Raw genomic sequence first — 19,936 nt, 5'->3', positions numbered from 1 at the left:
CCTGGCCAGTCAGTAGTTTCAGCTCCGTTGGGTAGTAGTGGGTAATGCCTGGCCAGTCAGTAGTTTCAGCTCTCCTCCTAAACACCGTTGGGTAGTAGTGGGTAATGTTTATCCAGTCAGTAGTTTCAGCTCTCCTCCTAAATGCCGTTGGGTGGTAGTGGGTAATGCCTGGCCAGTGAGTAGTTTCAGCTCTCCTACTAAACACCGTTGGGTAGTAGTGGGTAATGTTTATCCAGTCAGTAGTTTCAGCTCCGTTGGGTAGTAGTGGGTAATGCCTGGCCAGTCAGTAGTTCCAGCTCCGTTCGGTAGTAGTGGGTAATGCCTGGCCAGTCTCAGTAGTTTCAGCTCTCCTCCTAAACACCGTTGGGTAGTAGTGGGTAATGCCTGGCCAGTCAGTAGTTTCAGCTCTTCTCCTAAACACCGTTGGGTAGTAGTGGGTAATGCCTGGCCAGTCTCAGTAGTTTCAGCTCTCCTCCTAAACACCGTTGGGTAGTAGTGGGTAATGCCTGGGCAGTCTCAGTAGTTTCAGCTCTCCTCCTAAACGCTGTTGGGTAGTAGTGGGTAATGCCTGGCCAGTCAGTAATTTCAGCTCTCCTCCTAAACACCGTTGGGTAGTAGAGGGTAATGCCTGGCCAGTCAATAGTTTCAGCTCCGTTGGGTAGTAGTGGGTAATGCCTGGTCAGTCAGTAGTTTCAGCTCCATTGGGTAGTAGTGGGTAATGTTTATCCAGTCAGTAGTTTCAGCTCCATTGGGTAGTAGTGGGTAATGCCTGGCCAGTCAGTAGTTTCAGCTCTCCTCCTAAACATTGTTGGGTAGTAGTGGGTAATGCCTGGCCAGTCAGTAGTTTCAGCTCCGTTGGGTAGTAGTGGGTAATGCCTGGCCAGTCAGTAGTTTCAGCTCTCCTCCTAAACACCGTTGGGTAGTAGTGGGTAATGCCTGGCCAGTCAGTAGTTTCAGCTCCATTGGGTAGTAGTGGGTAATGCCTGGCAAGTCAGTAGTTTCAGCTCCGTTGGGTAGTAGTGGGTAATGCCTGGCCAGTCAGTAGTTTCAGCTCCGTTGGGTAGTAGTGGGTAATGCATGGCCAGTCAGTAATTCCAGCTCCGTTGGGTAGTAGTGGGTAATGTTGATCCAGTCAGTAGTTTCAGCTCCGTTGGGTAGTAGTGGGTAATGCCTGGCAAGTCAGTAGTTTCAGCTCCGTTTGGTAGTAGTGGGTAATGCCTGGCCAGTCAGTAGTTTCAGCTCCGTTGGGTAGTAGTGGGTAATGCCTGGCCAGTCAGTAGTTTCAGCTCCGTTGGGTAGTAGTGGGTAATGCCTGGCCAGTCAGTAGTTTCAGCTCTCCTCCTAAACACCGTTGGGTAGTAGTGGGTAATGCCTGGCCAGTCAGTAGTTTCAGCTCCGTTGGGTAGTAGTGGGTAATGTTTATCCAATCAGTAGTTTCAGCTCCGTTGGGTAGTAGTGGGTAATGTTTATCCAGTCAGTAGTTTTAGCTCTCCTCCTAAACACCGTTGGGTAGTAGTGGGTAATGCCTGGCAAGTCAGTAGTTTCAGCTCCGTTGGATAGTAGTGGGTAATGCCTGGCCAGTCAGTATTTTCAGCTCTCCTCCTAAACAACGTTGAGTAGTAGTGGGTAATGCCTGGCCAGTCAGTAGTTACAGCTCCGTTGGGTAGTAGTGGGTAATGTTAATCCAGTCAGTAGTTTTAGCTCTCCTCCTAAACACCGTTGGGTAGTAGTGGGTAATGCCTGGCCAGTCAGTAGTTTCAGCTCCGTTGGGTAGTAGTGGGTAATGCCTGGCCAGTCAGTAATTTCAGCTCCGTTGGGTGGTAGTGGGTAATGCCTGGCCAGTCAGTAGTTTCAGCTCTGTTGGGTGGTAGTGGGTAATGCCTGGCCAGTCAGTAGTTTCAGCTCCGTTGGGTAGTAGTGGGTAATGTTTATCCAGACAGTAGTTTCAGCACCGTTGGGTAGTAGTGGGTAATGCCTGGCCAGTCAGTAGTTTCAGCTCCGTTGGGTAGTAGTGGGTAATGTTTATCCAGTCAGTAGTTTCAGCTCCATTGGGTAGTAGTGGGTAATGTTTATCCAGTCAGTAGTTTCATCTCCGTTGGGTCGTAGTGGGTAATGTTTATCCAGACAGTAGTTTCAGCACCATTGGGTAGTAGTGGGTAATGCCTGGCCAGTCAGTAGTTTCAGCTCCGTTGGTTAGAAGTGGGTAATGCCTGGACAGTCAGTAGTTTCAGCTCTCCTCCTAAACACCGTTGGGTAGTAGTGGGTAATGTTTATACAGTCAGTAGTTTCAGCTCTCCTCCTAAACACCGTTGGGTACTAGTGGGTAATGTTTATCCAGTCAGTAGTTTCAGCTCCGTTGGGTAGTAGTGGGTAATGCCTGGCCAGTCTCAGTAGTTTCAGCTCTCCTCCTAAACACCGTTGGGTAGTAGAGGGTAATGCCTGGCCAGTCAATAGTTTCAGCTCCGTTGGGTAGTAGTGGGTAATACCTGGCCTGTCAGTAGTTTCAGCTCCGTTGGGTAGTAGTGGGTAATGCCTGGCCAGTCAGTAGTTTCAGCTCCGTTGGGTAGTAGTGGGTAATGCCTGGCCAGTCAGTAGTTTCAGCTCTCCTCCTAAACACCGTTGGGTAGTAGTGGGTAATGCCTGGCCAGTCAGTAGTTTCAGCTCCATTGGGTAGTAGTGGGTAATGCCTGGCAAGTCAGTAGTTTCAGCTCCGTTGGGTAGTAGTGGGTAATGCCTGGCCAGTCAGTAGTTTCAGCTCCGTTGGGTAGTAGTGGGTAATGTTTATCCAGTCAGTAGTTTCAGCTCCGTTGGGTAGTAGTGGGTAATGCCTGGCCAGTCAGTAGTTTCAGCTCCGTTGGGTAGTAGTGGGTAATGCCTGGCAAGTCAGTAGTTTCAGCTCCGTTGGGTCGTAGTGGGTAATGCCTGGCCAGTCAGTAGTTTCAGCCCCGTTGGGTAGTAGTGGGTAATGCCTGGCCAGTCAGTAGTTTCAGCTCCGTTGGGTAGTAGTGGGTAATGCCTGGCCAGTCAGTAGTTTCAGCTCTCCTCCTAAACACCGTTGGATAGTAGTGGGTAATGTTTATCCAGTCAGTAGTTTCAGCTCCGTTGGGTAGTAGTGGGTAATGCCTGGCAAGTCAGTAGATTCAGCTCTGTTTGGTAGTAGTGGGTAATGCCTGGCCAGTCAGTAGTTTCAGCTCCGTTGGGTAGTAGTGGGTAATGCCTGGCCAGTCAGTAGTTTCAGCTCCGTTGGTTAGTAGTGGGTAATGCCTGGCCATTCAATAGTATCAGCTCTCCTTCTAAACACCGTTGGGTAGTAGTGGGTAATGCCTGGCCAGTCAGTAGATTCAGCTCCGTTGGGTAGTAGTGGGTAATGCCTGGCCAGTCAGTAGTTTCAGCTCCGTTGGTTAGTAGTGGGTAATGCCTGGCCAGTCAGTAGTATCAGCTCTCCTTCTAAACACCGTTGGGTAGTAGTGGGTAATGCCTGGCCAGTCAGTAGTTTCAGCTCCGTTGGGTAGTAGTGGGTAATGTTTATCCAATCAGTAGTTTCAGCTCCGTTGGGTAGTAGTGGGTAATGTTTATCCAGTCAGTAGTTTTAGCTCTCCTCCTAAACACCGTTGGGTAGTAGTGGGTAATGCCTGGCAAGTCAGTATTTACAGCTCCATTGGATAGTAGTGGGTAATGCCTGGCCAGTGAGTAGTTTCAGCTCTCCTCCTAAACACCGTTGGGTTGTAGTGGGTAATGCCTGGCCAATCAGTAGTTTCAGCTCCGTTGGGTAGTAGTGGGTAATGCCTGGCCAGTCAGTAGTTTCAGCTCCGTTGGGTAGTAGTGGGTAATGTTTATCCAGTCAGTAGTTTCAGCTCCGTTGGGTAGTAGTGGGTAATGTTTATCCAGTCAGTAGTTTCAGCTCCGTTGGGTAGTAGTGGGTAATGCCTGGCCAGTCAGTAGTTTCAGCTCTCCTTCTAAACACCGTTGGGTAGTAGTGGGTAATGCCTGGCCAGTCAGTAGTTTCAGCTCCGTTGGGTAGTAGTGGGTAATGTTTATCCAGTCAGTAGTTTTAGCTCTCCTCCTAAACACCGTTGGGTTGTAGTGGGTAATGCCTGGCAAGTCAGTAGTTTCAGCTCCATTGGATAGTAGTGGGTAATGCCTGGCCAGTCAGTATTTTCAGCTCCATTGGGTAGTAGTGGGTAATGCCTGGCAAGTCAGTAGTTTCAGCTCCTTTGGGTAGTAGTGGGTAATGTCTGGCCAGTCAGTAGTTTCAGCTCCGTTGGGTAGTTGTGGGTAATGCCTGGCCAGTCAGTAATTTCAGCTCCGTTGGGTAGTAGTGGGTAATGCCTGGCCAGTCAGTAGTTTCAGCTCCGTTGGGTAGTAGTGGGTAATGCCTGGCCAGTCAGTAGTTTCAGCTCTCCTCCTAAACACCGTTGGGTAGTAGTGGGTAATGCCTGGCCAGTCAGTATTTACAGCTCCATTGGGTAGTAGTGGGTAATGCCTGGCCAGTCAGTAGTTTCAGCTCTCCTCCTAAACCCCGTTGGGTAGTAGTGGGTAATGCCTGGCCAGTCAGTAGTTTCAGCTCCGTTGGGTAGTAGTGGGTAATGTTTATCCAGTCAGTAGTTTCTGCTCTCCTCCTAAACACCGTTGGGTAGTAGTGGGTAATGTTTATCCAGTCAGTAGTTTCAGCTCCGTTGGGTAGTAGTGGGTAATGCCTGGCCAGTCAGTAGTTTCAGCTCTCCTTCTAAACACCGTTGGGTAGTAGTGGGTAATGCCTGGCCAGTCAGTAGTTTCAGCTCCGTTGGGTAGTAGTGGGTAATGTTTATCCAATCAGTAGTTTCAGCTCCGTTGGGTAGTAGTGGGTAATGTTTATCCAGTCAGTAGTTTTAGCTCTCCTCCTAAACACCGTTGGGTTGTAGTGGGTAATGCCTGGCCAGTCAGTAGTTACAGCTCCATTGGATAGTAGTGGGTAATGCCTGGCCAGTCAGTAGTTTCAGCTCTCCTCCTAAACACCGTTGGGTAGTAGTGGGTAATGCCTAGCCATTCAGTAGTTTCAGCTCCGTTGGGTAGTAGTGGGTAATGTTTATCCAGTCAGTAGTTTCAGCTCCGTTGGGTAGTAGTGGGTAATGCCTGGCCAGTCAGTAGTTTCAGCTCCGTTGGGTAGTAGTGGGTAATGCCTGGCCAGTCAGTAGTTTCAGCTCCGTTGGGTCGTAGTGGGTAATGCCTGGCCAGTCAGTAGTTTCAGCTCCGTTGGGTAGTAGTGGGTAATGTTTATCCAGTCAGTAGTTTTAGCTCTCCTCCTAAACACCGTTGGGTTGTAGTGGGTAATGCCTGGCAAGTCAGTAGTTTCAGCTCCATTGGATAGTAGTGGGTAATGCCTGGCCAGTCAGTATTTTCAGCTCTCCTCCTAAACACCGTTGGGTAGTAGTGGGTAATGCCTGGCCAGTCAGTAGTTACAGCTCCATTGGGTAGTAGTGGGTAATGCCTGGCAAGTCAGTAGTTTCAGCTCCATTGGGTAGTAGTGGGTAATGTCTGGCCAGTCAGTAGTTTCAGCTCCGTTGGGTAGTAGTGGGTAATGCCTGGCCAGTCAGTAGTTTCAGCTCCGTTGGGTAGTAGTGGGTAATGCCTGGCCAGTCAGTAGTTTCAGCTCTCCTTCTAAACACCGTTGGGTAGTAGTGGGTAATGCCTGGCCAGTCAGTAGTTTCAGCTCCGTTGGGTAGTAGTGGGTAATGTTTATCCAATCAGTAGTTTCAGCTCCGTTGGGTAGTAGTGGGTAATGTTTATCCAGTCAGTAGTTTTAGCTCTCCTCCTAAACACCGTTGGGTTGTAGTGGGTAATGCCTGGCCAGTCAGTAGTTACAGCTCCATTGGGTAGTAGTGGGTAATGCCTGGCCAGTCAGTAGTTTCAGCTCTCCTCCTAAACACCGTTGGGTAGTAGTGGGTAATGCCTAGCCATTCAGTAGTTTCAGCTCCGTTGGGTAGTAGTGGGTAATGTTTATCCAGTCAGTAGTTTCAGCTCCGTTGGGTAGTAGTGGGTAATGCCTGGCCAGTCAGTAGTTTCAGCTCCGTTGGGTAGTAGTGGGTAATGCCTGGCCAGTCAGTAGTTTCAGCTCCGTTGGGTCGTAGTGGGTAATGCCTGGCCAGTCAGTAGTTTCAGCTCCGTTGGGTAGTAGTGGGTAATGTTTATCCAGTCAGTAGTTTTAGCTCTCCTCCTAAACACCGTTGGGTTGTAGTGGGTAATGCCTGGCAAGTCAGTATTTTCAGCTCTCCTCCTAAACACCGTTGGGTAGTAGTGGGTAATGCCTGGCCAGTCAGTAGTTACAGCTCCATTGGGTAGTAGTGGGTAATGCCTGGCAAGTCAGTAGTTTCAGCTCCATTGGGTAGTAGTGGGTAATGTCTGGCCAGTCAGTAGTTTCAGCTCCGTTGGGTAGTAGTGGGTAATGCCTGGCCAGTCAGTATTTTCAGCTCTCCTCCTAAACACCGTTGGGTAGTAGTGGGTAATGCCTGGCCAGTCAGTAGTTACAGCTCCATTGGGTAGTAGTGGGTAATGCCTGGCAAGTCAGTAGTTTCAGCTCCATTGGGTAGTAGTGGGTAATGTCTGGCCAGTCAGTAGTTTCAGCTCCGTTGGGTAGTAGTGGGTAATGCCTGGCCAGTCAGTAGTTACAGCTCCGTTGGGTAGTAGTGGGTAATGCCTGGCCAGTCAGTAGTTTCAGCTCCGTTGGGTAGTAGTGGGTAATGTTTATCCAGTCAGTAGTTTCAGCTCTCCTCCTAAACACCGTTGGGCGGTAGTGGGTAATGTTTATCCAATCAGTAGTTTCAGCTCCGTTGGGTAGTAGTGGGTAATGTTTATCCAGTCAGTAGTTTTAGCTCTCCTCCTAAACACCGTTGGGTTGTAGTGGGTAATGCCTGGCAAGTCAGTAGATTCAGCTCCATTGGATAGTAGTGGGTAATGCCTGGCCAGTCAGTATTTTCAGCTCTCCTCCTAAACACCGTTGGGTAGTAGTGGGTAATGCCTGGCAAGTCAGTAGTTTCAGCTCCATTGGGTAGTAGTGGGTAATGTCTGGCCAGTCAGTAGTTTCAGCTCCGTTGGGTAGTAGTGGGTAATGCCTGGCCAGTCAGTAGTTTCAGCTCTCCTCCTAAACACCGTTGGGTAGTAGTGGGTAATGTCTGGCCAGTCAGTAGTTTCAGCTCCGTTGGGTAGTAGTGGGTAATGCCTGGCCAGTCAGTAGTTTCAGCTCTCCTCCTAAACACCGTTGGGTAGTAGTGGGTAATGCCTGGCAAGTCAGTAGTTTCAGCTCCATTGGGTAGTAGTGGGTAATATCTGGCCAGTCAGTAGTTTCAGCTCCGTTGGGTAGTAGTGGGTAATGCCTGGCCAGTCAGTAGTTTCAGCTCTCCTCCTAAACACCGTTGGGTAGTAGTGGGTAATGCCTGGCCAGTCAGTAGTTTCAGCTCCGTTGGTTAGTAGTGGGTAATGTTTATCCAGTCAGTAGTTTCAGCTCCGTTGGGTAGTAGTGGGTAATGCCTGGCCAGTCAGTAGTTTCAGCTCCGTTGGGTCGTAGTGGGTAATGCCTGGCCAGTCAGTAGTTTCAGCTCTGTTGGGTAGTAGTGGGTAATGCCTGGCCAGTCAGTAGTTTCAGCTCTCCTCCTAAACGCGGTGATCAGTGGATCATTTGAAGATCAGCGTCACTGAAGTTGGTGGTTCGTTCCTACTCATTTCTGATCTGTCGTCACTAGTTACCAGAGCCACAAAGTCAGAAACTGCGCCTACCTCTACAATTTATCTTCTTAAAATATGATTTTTAAACCTAATCTTAACCATAACCATATTATTATCCTTATGCCTAACCCTAACCTTAAATTAAGACCAAAAAGCTCATTTGAGTTTTCACACATTTTTACAACATAGCCAATTTTGACTTTGTGACTGTACTATCTGGTGGAAATCTTTCAGATCTGAGACGAGAGAAATTGTCTGCCAGATTTGGTGTTTTGTTAAGGGCTCGGAGTGGTCACGCCCCCAAGAGGGCTCAGCCAATCATCCGACGGATAATACTTCCAGCTATCCTACGAAACAACATTTTGCGTCCAGGGATCAGGGGTACCTGAGCAGCCTCATTCCGGCGGTGGCACCCAGGTAGAGGGGCGTCTCGTGGTGCCTGCTTAGGGGGATGAGGCGCTCTGCTTCCTTCATACAGCTCTTCAGAGACGCCCCTGCCTGCCCTGGAAACACAGAGTAGCTGGAGATACCAGCACCTGGTCACGAAACACACACACACACACACACGCACGCACACGCACGCACGCACACACACACACACACATACACACACACACGCACGCATACGCACACGCACACACACACACGCACACACGAAACACACACAGACACACACACACGAAACACACATTTTAACTAGATAACAAATCATATTTTAGTGGTCACATACACATGGTCAGCAGATGTTAATGCGAGTGTAGCGAAATACTTGTGCTTCTAGTTCCGACCGTGCAGTAATATCTAACAAGTAATATCATCTAACAATTTAACAACAACTACCTAATACACACAACTGTAAAGGAATGAATAAGAATATGTACATATAAATATATGGATGAGTGATGGCCGAACGGCATAGGCAAGATGCAGTAGATGGTATAGAATACAGTAAATACATATGAGATGAGTAATGCATAGACAGATGCAGTAGAATAGTATAGAATACAGTATATACATATGAGATGAGTAATGCATAGACAGATGCAGTAGAATAGGATAGAATACAGTATATACATATGAGATGAGTAATACATAGACTAAGATACAGTAGATGGTATAGAATACAGTATATACATTTGAGATGAGTAATGCATAGACAGATACAGTAGAATAGAATACAGTATATACATATGAGATGAGTATTACATAGACTAAGATACAGTAGAATAGGATAGAATACAGTTTATACATATGAGATGAGTAATGTAGGATATGTAGACATAATTAAAGTGCCGTGATTTAAAGTAACTAGTGATACCTTTAAATCCATTTATTAAATGTATTAAAGTGGCCAGAGATTTGAGTCAGTATGTTGGCAGCAGCCACTCTGTTAGTGATGGCTGTTTAACAGTCTGATGGCCTTGGGATAGAAGCTGTTTTTCAGTCTCTCGGTCCCCGCTTGCTAGGTTTTTATAGCGTGTGTGTGTGTCTACCTTTGACTTTGCAGGCGTGTGTCTGCTGCACTCTTCCAGTGTCATTATCCTTCTCTGCCGGCCACTCGTAGATATACACTGCTGTATGTGAGGAGCCAGCATCCAGGACGATCCCATACTGAGAGATGGAGAGAAAGACATTTTCAACCTCTCTGACCCAGTCTGTAATACCTACATGTTTCAAGCAAACCACCCTAGTCCCTGTACCTAAGAATCTAATCTGTCTAAATGACTACCAACCCGTAGCACACATCTTCAGCCACGACACGTGTATTTATTCTGGATCCCCATTCGCTGATTGAGAAAGAAAAGTAGAGGCACTAGGAGCTCAGATGAAATAATTTAATAACTGAATAACCAACGTTTGTTTATCAGGGTATAATGACAAACACTGCGGGTCACTAGTTTATAAAGTGGCAAAGAACACACACAGGTGTCTGTAATCATGGCCGGGTGTGGCCTGATATCATTGGTTCATTCTCAGACATAAGAATAACATACAAAAACATAAATTGATAGCATACGATCATAGATACAATTTGGCTACATAGGCCTACAAAATATTTACAAAGAATAGCAAAATCACAATAATCACAAAAATGGCTTCAGATCAAAGTCTACGTTGAGACCGAAGGGAGCGAGGTCCTTTAAATGAAAGATCCAGGCAGCCTCTCGTTTTAACAATAAATTGTCGAGGTCACTCCCTCTCCTAGGGAGGGTGACATGTTCGATGCCGATATAACGTAGTGTTGAAATCTAGTGGTTCGCTTCCAAAAACTGGAGCGCAACGGGGTAAGTCTGGGGCATCAGCGTAGCCTAGTGGTTAGAGCGTTGGGCCAGTAACCGAAAGGTTGCAAGTTTGAATATCAGAGCTGACAAGGTACAAAAACAAGGTAGTTAACCCACTGTTCCTAGGCCGTCATTGAAAATAAGAATTTGTTAACGGACTTGCCTAGTTAAAAAAAGTTGTGTTTTTGCCCCTAATGGTGCTACGATGCTTTGTACTTTTAATTTGTGCTTTGTTTTACCCACATAATATTTAGGACAAGTTATAAGATAAGTAACTGCCTTAGTGGAGCATGTGGAAACACCAGTGATTGGGATTTGTTTCTCTGTTTGTGGGTGTTTGAAGAATCTACATTTGTAAGTGTGTTTGCATTGAGTACAGCCATTACACTAGTAGTTTACATCCAGTAGAGGCGTAAATAGACGTTGTTCAGGGATGTCTTGGGGTGGTAAATCAGAGTGTACCAATTGATCTGAGATTTCTGCCCCGTGAGAATACGACCAAGGGAGGGTCCGAAAACACATTACCAATACTGTCATCGGATCTTAGAATGTGCCAATGTTTGTGATCGATTCCTTTCCCAAGTCTAGGTCCAAGAGGCTTCTAAACAGCTTCTACCCCCAAGCCATAAGACTCCTGAACATCTAATCAAATGCCTACCCAGACTATTTGCATTGCCCCCCCTCCCCCTCTTTTACACCACTGCTACTCTCTGTTATTATCTATGCACAGTCACTTTAATAACTCTACCTACATGTACATATTACCTCAATTACCTCGACTAACCGGTGACCCCGCACATTGACTCTGTACCGGTACCCCCTGTATATAGCCTCCACATTGACTCTGTACCGGTACCCCCTGTATATAGCCTCCACATTGACTCTGTACCGGTACCCCCTGTATATAGCCTCCACATTGACTCTGTACCAGTACCCCCCCTGTATATAGTCTCCACATTGACTCTGTACCGGTACCCCCTGTATATAGCCTCCACATTGACTCTGTACCGGTACCCCCCTGTATATAGTCTCCACATTGACTCTGTACCGGTACCCTCCCTGTATATAGCCTCCACATTGACTCTGTACCGGTACCCTCCCTGTATATAGCCTCCACATTGACTCTGTACCGGTACCCCCTGTATATTGTCTCGCTGTTGTTATTTTACTGCTGCTCTTTAACTATTTGTTACTTTTATTTCTTATTCTTTTTAGGTTTTTATTTTTAAAAAATAATAAACTGTCACGTTCTGACCAGTAATAGGGGCTATTTGTTATTGTAGTTTGGTCAGGACGTGGCAGAGGGTGTTTGTTTTATGTGGTTCGGGGTGGTGTATTATGTAGTAGGGTGTTTGATTTATTATTTCCGGGGTTTTGGTCTATGTTCTATGTTTTGGTATTTCTATGTTCTTTCGGGTTTGTTGTATTTCTATGTTTAGGTTAATGGGGGGTTGGACTCTCAATTGGAGGCAGGTGCCTTCTCGTTGCCTCTGATTGAGAGTCCTATATATGGGTAATTGTTTGGGTTAGTGTTTGTGGGAGATTGTTTCTTGTTTTGCGTGTGTGAGCAAGACTGTTTTGTTGTTCGTTAGTTGTTTGTTATTTTGGTGTTCACTTTATTTATAAATAAATCAAGATGAGCATCCACATTCCTGCTGCGTTTTGGTCCTCCATTCACCACGACAACCGTGACAGGTGGTCATCATTAGGTGTCATCATAGTGGTGTCTGATTCCTGCTGCGTTTTGGTCCTCCATTCACCACGACAACCGTGACATAAACGGCATTGTTGGTTAAGGGATTGTAAGTAAATCAAAGTTTATTTGTCACGTGCGCCGAATACAACAGGTGTAGTAGACCTCACAGTGAAATGCTGAATACAACAGGTGTAGTAGACCTCACAGTGAAATGCATACTTACAGGCTCTAACCAATAGTGCAAAAAGGTATAAGGTGAACAATAGGTAAGTAAAGAAATAAAACAACAGTAAAAAGACAGGCTATATACAGTAGTGAGGCTATATATAGAGTAGAAGGGCTATATACAGTAGAGGCTATATACAGTAGAGAGGCTATATACAGTAGAGAGGCTATATACAGTAGAGAGGCTATATACAGTAGAAGGGCTATATACAGTAGAGACTATATACAGTAGAGGCTATATACAGTAGTGAGGCTATATACAGTAGAGAGGCTATATACAGTAGCGAGTCTATATGCAGTAGAGAGGCTATATACAGTAGAGAGGCTATATACAGTAGAGGGGCTATATACACTAGTGAGGCTATATACACTAGTGAGGCTATATACACTAGTGAGGCTATATACAGTAGAGAGGCTATATACAGTAGAGGCTCTATACAGTAGAGGGGCTATATACAGTAAAGAGGCTATATACAGTAGAAAGGCTATATACAGTAGAGAGGCTATAACAGTAGAGGCTATATACAGTAGAGGCTATATACAGTAGAGGGGATATATACAGTAGAGAGGCTATATACAGTAGAGAGGCTATATACAGTAGAGAGGCTATATACAGTAGAGAGGCTATATATCAAATCAAATCAAATGTATTTATATAGCCCTTCGTACATCAGCTGATATCTCAAAGTGCTGTACAGAAACCCAGCCTAAAACCCCAAACAGCAAGCAATGCATGTGAAAGAAGCACTATATACAGTAGCAAGGCTATATACAGGCACCGGTTAGTCAGGCTGATTGAGGTAGTATGTACATGTAGATATGGTTAAAGTGACTATGCATATATGATAAACAGAGAGTAGCAGCAGCGTAAAAGAGGGGTTGGGGGGGCACACAATGCAAATAGTCCAGGTAGCCATTTCATTACCTCTTCAGGAGTCTTATGGCTTGGGGGTAAAAACTGTTGAGAAGCCTTTTTGTCCTAGACTTGGCACTCCGGTACCACTTGCCATGCGGAAGTAAAGAGAACAGTCTATGACTGTGGTGGCTGGGGTCTTTGACAATCTTTAGGGTCTTCTGATCCCTCCTGTCTCAGCCTCCAGTATTTATGCTGCAGTAGTTTATGTGTCGGGGGGCTAGGGTCAGTCTGATACATCTGGAGTATTTCTCTTGTCTTATCCGGTGTCCTGTGTGAATTTAAATATGCTCTCTCTAATTCTCTCTTTCTCTCTTTCTTTCTTTCTCTCTGAGGACCTGAGCCCTAGGACCATGCCTCAGGACTACCTGGCATGATGACTCCTTGCTGTCCCCAGTCCACCTGGCCGTGCTGCTGCTCCAGTTTCAACTGTTCTGCCTGCGGCTATGGAACCCTGACCTGTTCACCGGACGTGCTTGTTGCACCCTCGACAACTACTATGATTATTATTATTTGACCATGCTGATCATTTATGAACATTTTAACATCTTGACCATGTTCTGTTATAATATCCACCCGGCACAGCCAGAAGAGGACTGGCCACCCCTCATAGCCTGGTTCCTCTCTAGGTTTCTTCCTAGGTTTTTGGCCTTTCTAGGGAGTTTTTCCTAGGGAGTTTTTCCTAGCCACCGTGCTTCTTTCACATGCATTGCTTGCTGTTTGGGGTTTTAGGCTGGGTTTCTGTACAGCACTTTGAGATATCAGCTGATGTACGAAGGGCTATATAAATACATTTGATTTGATTTTGATTTTGATTCCTCTGACACCGCCTGGTGTAGAGGTTCTGGATGGCAGGAAGCTTGGTCTCAGTGATGTCCTGGGCCGAACGCACTACCCTCTGTAGTGCCTTGCGGTCGGAGGCCGAGCAGTTGCCATACCAGGCAGTGATGCAACCAGTCAGGATGCTCTCGATGTTGCAGCTGTAGAACCTTTTGAGGATCTCAGGACCCATGCCAAATCTTTTTAGTTTCCTGACGGGGAATAGGTTTTGTCTTGCCCTCTTCACGACAGTCTTGGTGTGTTTGGACCATGATAGTTTGTTGTTGATGTGGACACCAAGGAATTTGATACTCTCAACCTGCTCCACTGCAGCCCCGTCGATGAGAATGGGGGCGTACTCGGTCCTCCTTTTCCTGTAGTCCACAATCATCTCCTTAGTCTTGGTCACGTTGAGGGATAGGTTGTTATTCTGGCATCACCCGGCCAGGTCTCTGACCTCCTCCCTATAGGCTGTCTCGTCATTGTCAGTGATCAGGCTGTTGTGTCGTCTGCAAACTTAATGATTGTGTTGGAGTCGTGCCTGGCCATGCAGTCGTGGGTGAACAGGGAGTACAGGAGGGGACTGAGCACACACCCCTGGGGAGCTCCAGCGTTGAGGATCAGCGTGGCAGATGTGTTGTTACCTACCCTCACCACCTGGGGACGGCCCGTCAGGAAGTCCAGGATCCAGTTGCAGAGGGAGTTTAGTCCCAGGGTCCTTAGCTTAGTGATGAGCTTTGAGGGCACTATGGTGTTGAACGCTGAGCTGTAGTCAATGAACAGCATTCTCACATAAGTGTTCCTTTTGTGGGAAAGGGCAGTGTGGAGTGCAATAGAGATTGCATCATCTGTGGATCTGTTTGGGCGGTATGCAAATTGGAGTGTGTCTAGGGTTTCTGTGATAATGGTGTTGATGTGAGCCATTACCAACCTTTCAAAGCACTTCATGGCTACGGACGTGAGTGCTACGGGTCTGTAGTCATTTAGGCAGGTTGCCTTTGTGAAGCGGGTTACAGCTATCAGCCCTCAACACACTGTTATGCTCAGTAGGTTTCCTGTAAAGATCAGTGTATAGAATACTATCCTCACACAACATCAGAAGATGAAGGAAGCTGATTTGACGTGTGTCAGACTGCAGAGTAAATCTCAGGTGCTCGGAACAGGAGTTCAGAAAAGCATGGAACACCTGGAGCTGTTTGGCATCACTCCTCCATAGAACACAAATATCATCAATATACCGTCTCCAAATAATACTGTTAGGCAAGAAAACATTTTTGAGAAGATTGAGAATTGACCGTTCCATGTAACCCACATACAAATTAGCATAGTTAGGAGCCATATGGGATCCCATAGCAGTGCCCTTCGTCTGAATAAAGAAACAATTTAGAAACATGAAGTAGTTGTGTGTGAGTACTATTTCAGCCAATGTTATGATGCAGCACTGGAAGGTAGTTCATCAGGGTCACGTTGCAGAAGAAAATGTTCCATGGCTTCAATATCGCCCTCGTGTGGGCAATTAGTGAATAACGACTCAACATCAGAAGTAACTAACAAAGTGTTATCAGGGAGAAGATCAAGAGATGCAATAATAGAGATCATACTGCTGGTGTCCTTTAGGAGGGGAGCTGTTCTGAGATCATACTGCTGGTGTCCTTTAGGAGGAGAGCTGTTCTGAGATCATACTGCTGGCCTCCTTTAGGAGGGGAGCTGTTCTGAGATCATACTGCTGGTGTCCTTTAGGAGGGGAGCTGTTCTGAGATCATACTGCTGGTGTCCTTTAGGAGGGGAGCTGTTCTGAGATCATACTGCTGGTGTCCTTTAGGAGGGGAGCTGTTCTGAGATCATACTGCTGGTGTCCTTTAGGAGGGGAGCTGTTCTGAGATCATACTGCTGGTGTCCTTTAGGAGGGGAGCTGTTCTGAGATCATACTGCTGGTGTCCTTTAGGAGGGGAGCTGTTCTGAGATCATACTGCTGGTGTCCTTTAGGAGGGGAGCTGTTCTGAGACCATACTGCTGGTGTCCTTTAGGAGGGGAACTGTTCTGAAACCATACTGCTGGTGTCGTTTACAAAGGAAGGGAGCTGTTCTGTGATCATACTGCTGGTGTCCTTTAGGAGGGGAGCTGTTCTGAGACCATACTGCTGGTGTCCTTTAGGAGGGGAGCTGTTCTGAGATCATACTGCTGGTGCCCTTTAGGAGGGGAGCTGTTCTGAGACCATACTGCTGGTGTCCTTTAGGAGGGGAGCTGTTCTGAGATCATACTGCTGGTGTCCTTTAGGAGGGGAGCTGTTCTGAGATCATACTGCTGGTGTCCTTTAGGAGGGGAGCTGTTCTGAGATCATACTGCTGGTGTCCTTTAGGAGGAGAGCTGTTCTGAGACCATACTGCTGGTGTCCTTTAGGAGGGGAGCTGTTCTGAGATCATACTGCTGGTGTCCTTTAGGAGGGGAGCTGTTCTGAGATCATACTGCTGGTGTCCTTTAGGGGGGAGCTGTTCTGAGATCATACTGCTGGTGTCCTTTAGGAGGGGAGCTGTTCTGAGATCATACTGCTGGTGTCCTTTCCAAAGGAGGGGACCTGTTCTGAGACCATAATGCTGGTTTCCTTTACAAAGTGGTGGATTCAACATGTCAATACCTCTCACAAATACAACTAGCGATGAAGTCAATCTCTCCTCCACTTTGAACCAGGAGAGATTTACATGCATATTATTAATGTTAGCTCTCTGTGTATATTTAAGGGCCAGCAGTGCTGCCCTGTTCTGAGCCTATTGCAATTTTCCTGTCCCTATTTGTGGCACCTGTACCACACGACTGAACAGTAGTCCAGGTGCGACAAAGCTAGGGCCTCTAGGACCTGCCTTGTTGATAGTGCTGTTAAGAATGCAGAGCAACGCTTTATTTTAGACAGACTTCTCCCCATCCTTGCTACTGTTGTATCAATATGTTTTGACCAGGACAGTTTACAATCCAGGGTTACTCCAAGCAGTTTAGTCTCCTCAACTTGCTCAATTTCCACATAATTAATTTCAAGATTTGGTTGAGGTTTAGGGTTTACTGAATGATTTCGACTAAATACAATGCTTTTAGTTTTTTTTTAAATTTAGGACTAACTTATTCTGTAACGGCCGTCGTGTGAAGTTGACCAAGGCACAGCGGGTTGAGTGCTCATTTTAAAGTTTTATTTTAATAAACTAGAACACAACAAAAAATAACAAAACGAACGACAGCTAAACAGTTTTGCAGGCTAACCCTAGCAGTGCAAAAACAACTTCCCACAAATGACAGGTGAAAACAGGGCTACCTAAGTATGACTCCCAATCAGCAACAACGATGTACAGCTGTTCCTGATTGAGAGCCATACCAGGCCAACACAAAGAAATACACAACATAGACAAAGCATAGAAATACAAAACAGAGAACATAACCAAAAACCCCGGAATACTCTAAACAAACACCCCTCTACATAAACACATATCCCAACAAACCACAAACCACATAAAACAAACACCCCCCTTCCACGTCCTGACCAAACTACAACAACAAATAACCCCTTTACTGGTCAGGACGTGACATATTCTTTGCCACCCATTCAGAAACTAACTGCATCTCCTTTGTTAAGTGTTGCTGTCATTTCAGTCACTGTGGTAGCTGACGTGTATAGTGTTGAGTCATCCGCATACAGACACACTTCACTGGCTTTACTCAAAGCCAGTGGCATGTCATTAGTAAAGATTGAAAAAAGTAAGGGGCCTAGACAGCTGTCCTGGGGAATTCCTGATTTTACCTGGATTTTGTTGGAGAGGCTTCTATTAACCTGTTATGGATAGGGGGCAGTATTTTCACGGCCGGATAAAAAACATACCCGATTTAATCTGATTATTACTCCTGCCCAGAAACTAGAATATGCATATAATTATTAGCTTTGGATAGAAAACACTCCAAAGTTTCTAAAACTGTTTGAATGGTGTCTGTGAGTATAACAGAACTCATTTGGCAGGCCAAAACCTGAGAAGATTCCAAACAGGAAGCGCTCTCTCTGACCATTTCATGGCCTTCTTGATCATCTCTAACCAAAAACAGGCGATCTCTGGCATGACGTGCATTTTCTAACGCTCCCATAGGCTCTCAGGAGGCGCCAGAAATTTGAATCGTGGCTTTGGAGCCCCAGGCTGAAACACATTAGCGCCTTTTGTAAGTGGTCTATCTGAGGACAATGAGAATGGAGGGGCGCGCACGGGCGTGCACGGGCCGACTCCATTTTGACTTTCTCTCTCTTTTTACGTATACAGGGTTTCCCGGTCGGAATAATATCTCTTTTTTACGAGAAAAATCTCATAAAAATGTATTTTAAACAGCGGTTGACATGCTTCGAAGTACGGTAATGGAATATTTAGAAATGTTTTGTCACGAAATGCGCCGTGCGCGTGACCCTTATTTACCTTTCGGATAGTGTCTTGAACGCACGAACAAAACGCCGCTATTTGGATATAACTATGGATTATTTTGAACCAAACCAACATTTGTTATTGAAGTAGAAGTCCTGGGAGTGCCTTCTGACGAAGACAGCAAAGGTAATAACATTTTTCTTATAGTAAATCGGAGTTTTGTGAGGGATAAACTTGGTGGGTGTCTAAATAGCTAGCCCTGTGATGCCGGGCTATCTACTCAGAATATTGCAAAATGTGCTTTCACCGAAAAGCTATTTTAAAATCGGACATAGCGAGTGCATAAAGGAGTTCTGTATCTATAATTCTTAAAATAATTGTTATGTTTTTTGTGAATGTTTATCGTGAGTAATTTAGTAAATTCACTGGAAGTTTGCGGGGGGTATGCTAGTTCTGAACGTCACATGCTAATGTAAAAAGCTGTTTTTTGATATAAATATGAGCTTGATTGAACAAAACATGCATGTATTGTATAACATAATGTCCTAGGATTGTCATCTGATGAAGATCATCAAAGGTTAGTGCTGCATTTAGCTGTGGTTTTGTTTTTTGTGACATTATATGCTAGCTTGAAAAATGGGTGTCTGATTATTTCTGGCTGGGTACTCTGCTGACATAATCTAATGTTTTGCTTTCATTGTAAAGCCTTTTTGAAATCGGACAGTGTGGTTAGATAAAGGAGAGTCTTGTCTTTAAAATGGTGTAAAATAGTCATATGTTTGAAAAATTGAAGTTTTTGGATTTTAGAGGAGTTTGTATTTCGCGCCCCGCCCACCATTGGATAATGGAGCAGGTGTTCCGCTAGCGGAACATCTAGATGTAAGAGGTTTTAAAGAACACCCTCTGTGTTCTGTTAGACAGGTAACTCTTTATCCACAATATAGCAGGGGGTGTAAAGCCATAACACATATGTTTTTCCAACAACAGACTGGGATCGAGAATGTCAAAAGCCGCACAGAAGTCTAACAAAACAGCCCCCACAATTTTTTATCGTCAATTTCTCTCAGCCAATCATCAGTCATTTGTGTAAGTGCTGTGCTTGTTGAATGTCCTTCCCTATAAGTGTGCTGAAAGTCTGTTGTCAATTTGTTTACTGTAAAATATCATTTTTCCAAACGTTTACTAAAACACAATTTTTCCAAAAGTTTACTAAGGGTTGGTAACAGGCTGATTGGTCGGCTAATTAAACCAGTTAAGGGGCTTTACTATTCTTGGGTAGCGAAATGACTTTTGCTTCCCTCCAGGCCTGAGGGCACACACAATATCGTCTGCTCTTATCCTCAGTTATTTTCCATCCAGATTGTCAGACCCCGGTGGCTTGTCATTGTTTATAGACAACAATCATTTTTTCACCTCTTTCACACTGACTTTTCAGAATTCAAAAGTACAATTCTTGTCTTTCATAATTTGGTCTGATATACTTGGATGTGTAGTGTCAGCGTTTGTTGCTGGCATGTCATCCCTATCTTGCCAATGAAAAAGTAATTCAAGTAGTTGGTAATATCAATGGGTTTTAGTGATGAATGAACCGTTTGATTCAGTGAATGATGGAGCCGAGTTGGCTTTTTTCCCCAAAATGTAATTTAAGGTGCCCCAAAGCTTTTTACTATCTTTTTACTTGGCCCCATGTTTTGGGATGTAGATGTGGACATCCGCCAGGCTCTGGAGAAGGAACCCATGGGGGTAAGGGATAGGCTGTTGACCTGGGTGCACACATCCCTCGTCGCTGTACACCCAGATATCACCCGCACCATCCAATCCAATCCATCTCCGCTAAGTACTGGTGGCCCACCTTGGCGAAGGACATCACCCTCTACGTCCAAACAACATTTCCCGGTACACTCCAGAAACTCCTTCC

The 19,936-nt window shown here is 45.6% G+C and overlaps 1 protein-coding gene across 1 annotated transcript in view; it reads right to left on the bottom strand.

Annotated features, from left to right (window-relative positions):
- The window catches only part of entpd1 (ectonucleoside triphosphate diphosphohydrolase 1), a 69,150-nt gene that overhangs the window by 30,731 nt on the left and 18,483 nt on the right, over nt 1–19,936 (bottom strand). Inside the window, exons 3-4 of the mRNA XM_029748220.1 lie at nt 9,192–9,309; nt 8,084–8,234 (exon numbers count right to left, since the gene is read on the bottom strand). Of these exons, the coding sequence (XP_029604080.1) occupies nt 8,084–8,234; nt 9,192–9,309 (269 nt within the window). The remainder of the gene's footprint in view (nt 1–8,083; nt 8,235–9,191; nt 9,310–19,936) is intronic.

The sequence above is a fragment of the Salmo trutta genome, unplaced genomic scaffold (genome assembly GCF_901001165.1).
Source record: "Salmo trutta unplaced genomic scaffold, fSalTru1.1, whole genome shotgun sequence".
Lineage (NCBI taxonomy): Eukaryota > Metazoa > Chordata > Actinopteri > Salmoniformes > Salmonidae > Salmo > Salmo trutta.
Note: the sequence above shows the minus strand (reverse complement) of the source record. Positions and strands in the feature narration are given on the sequence as shown.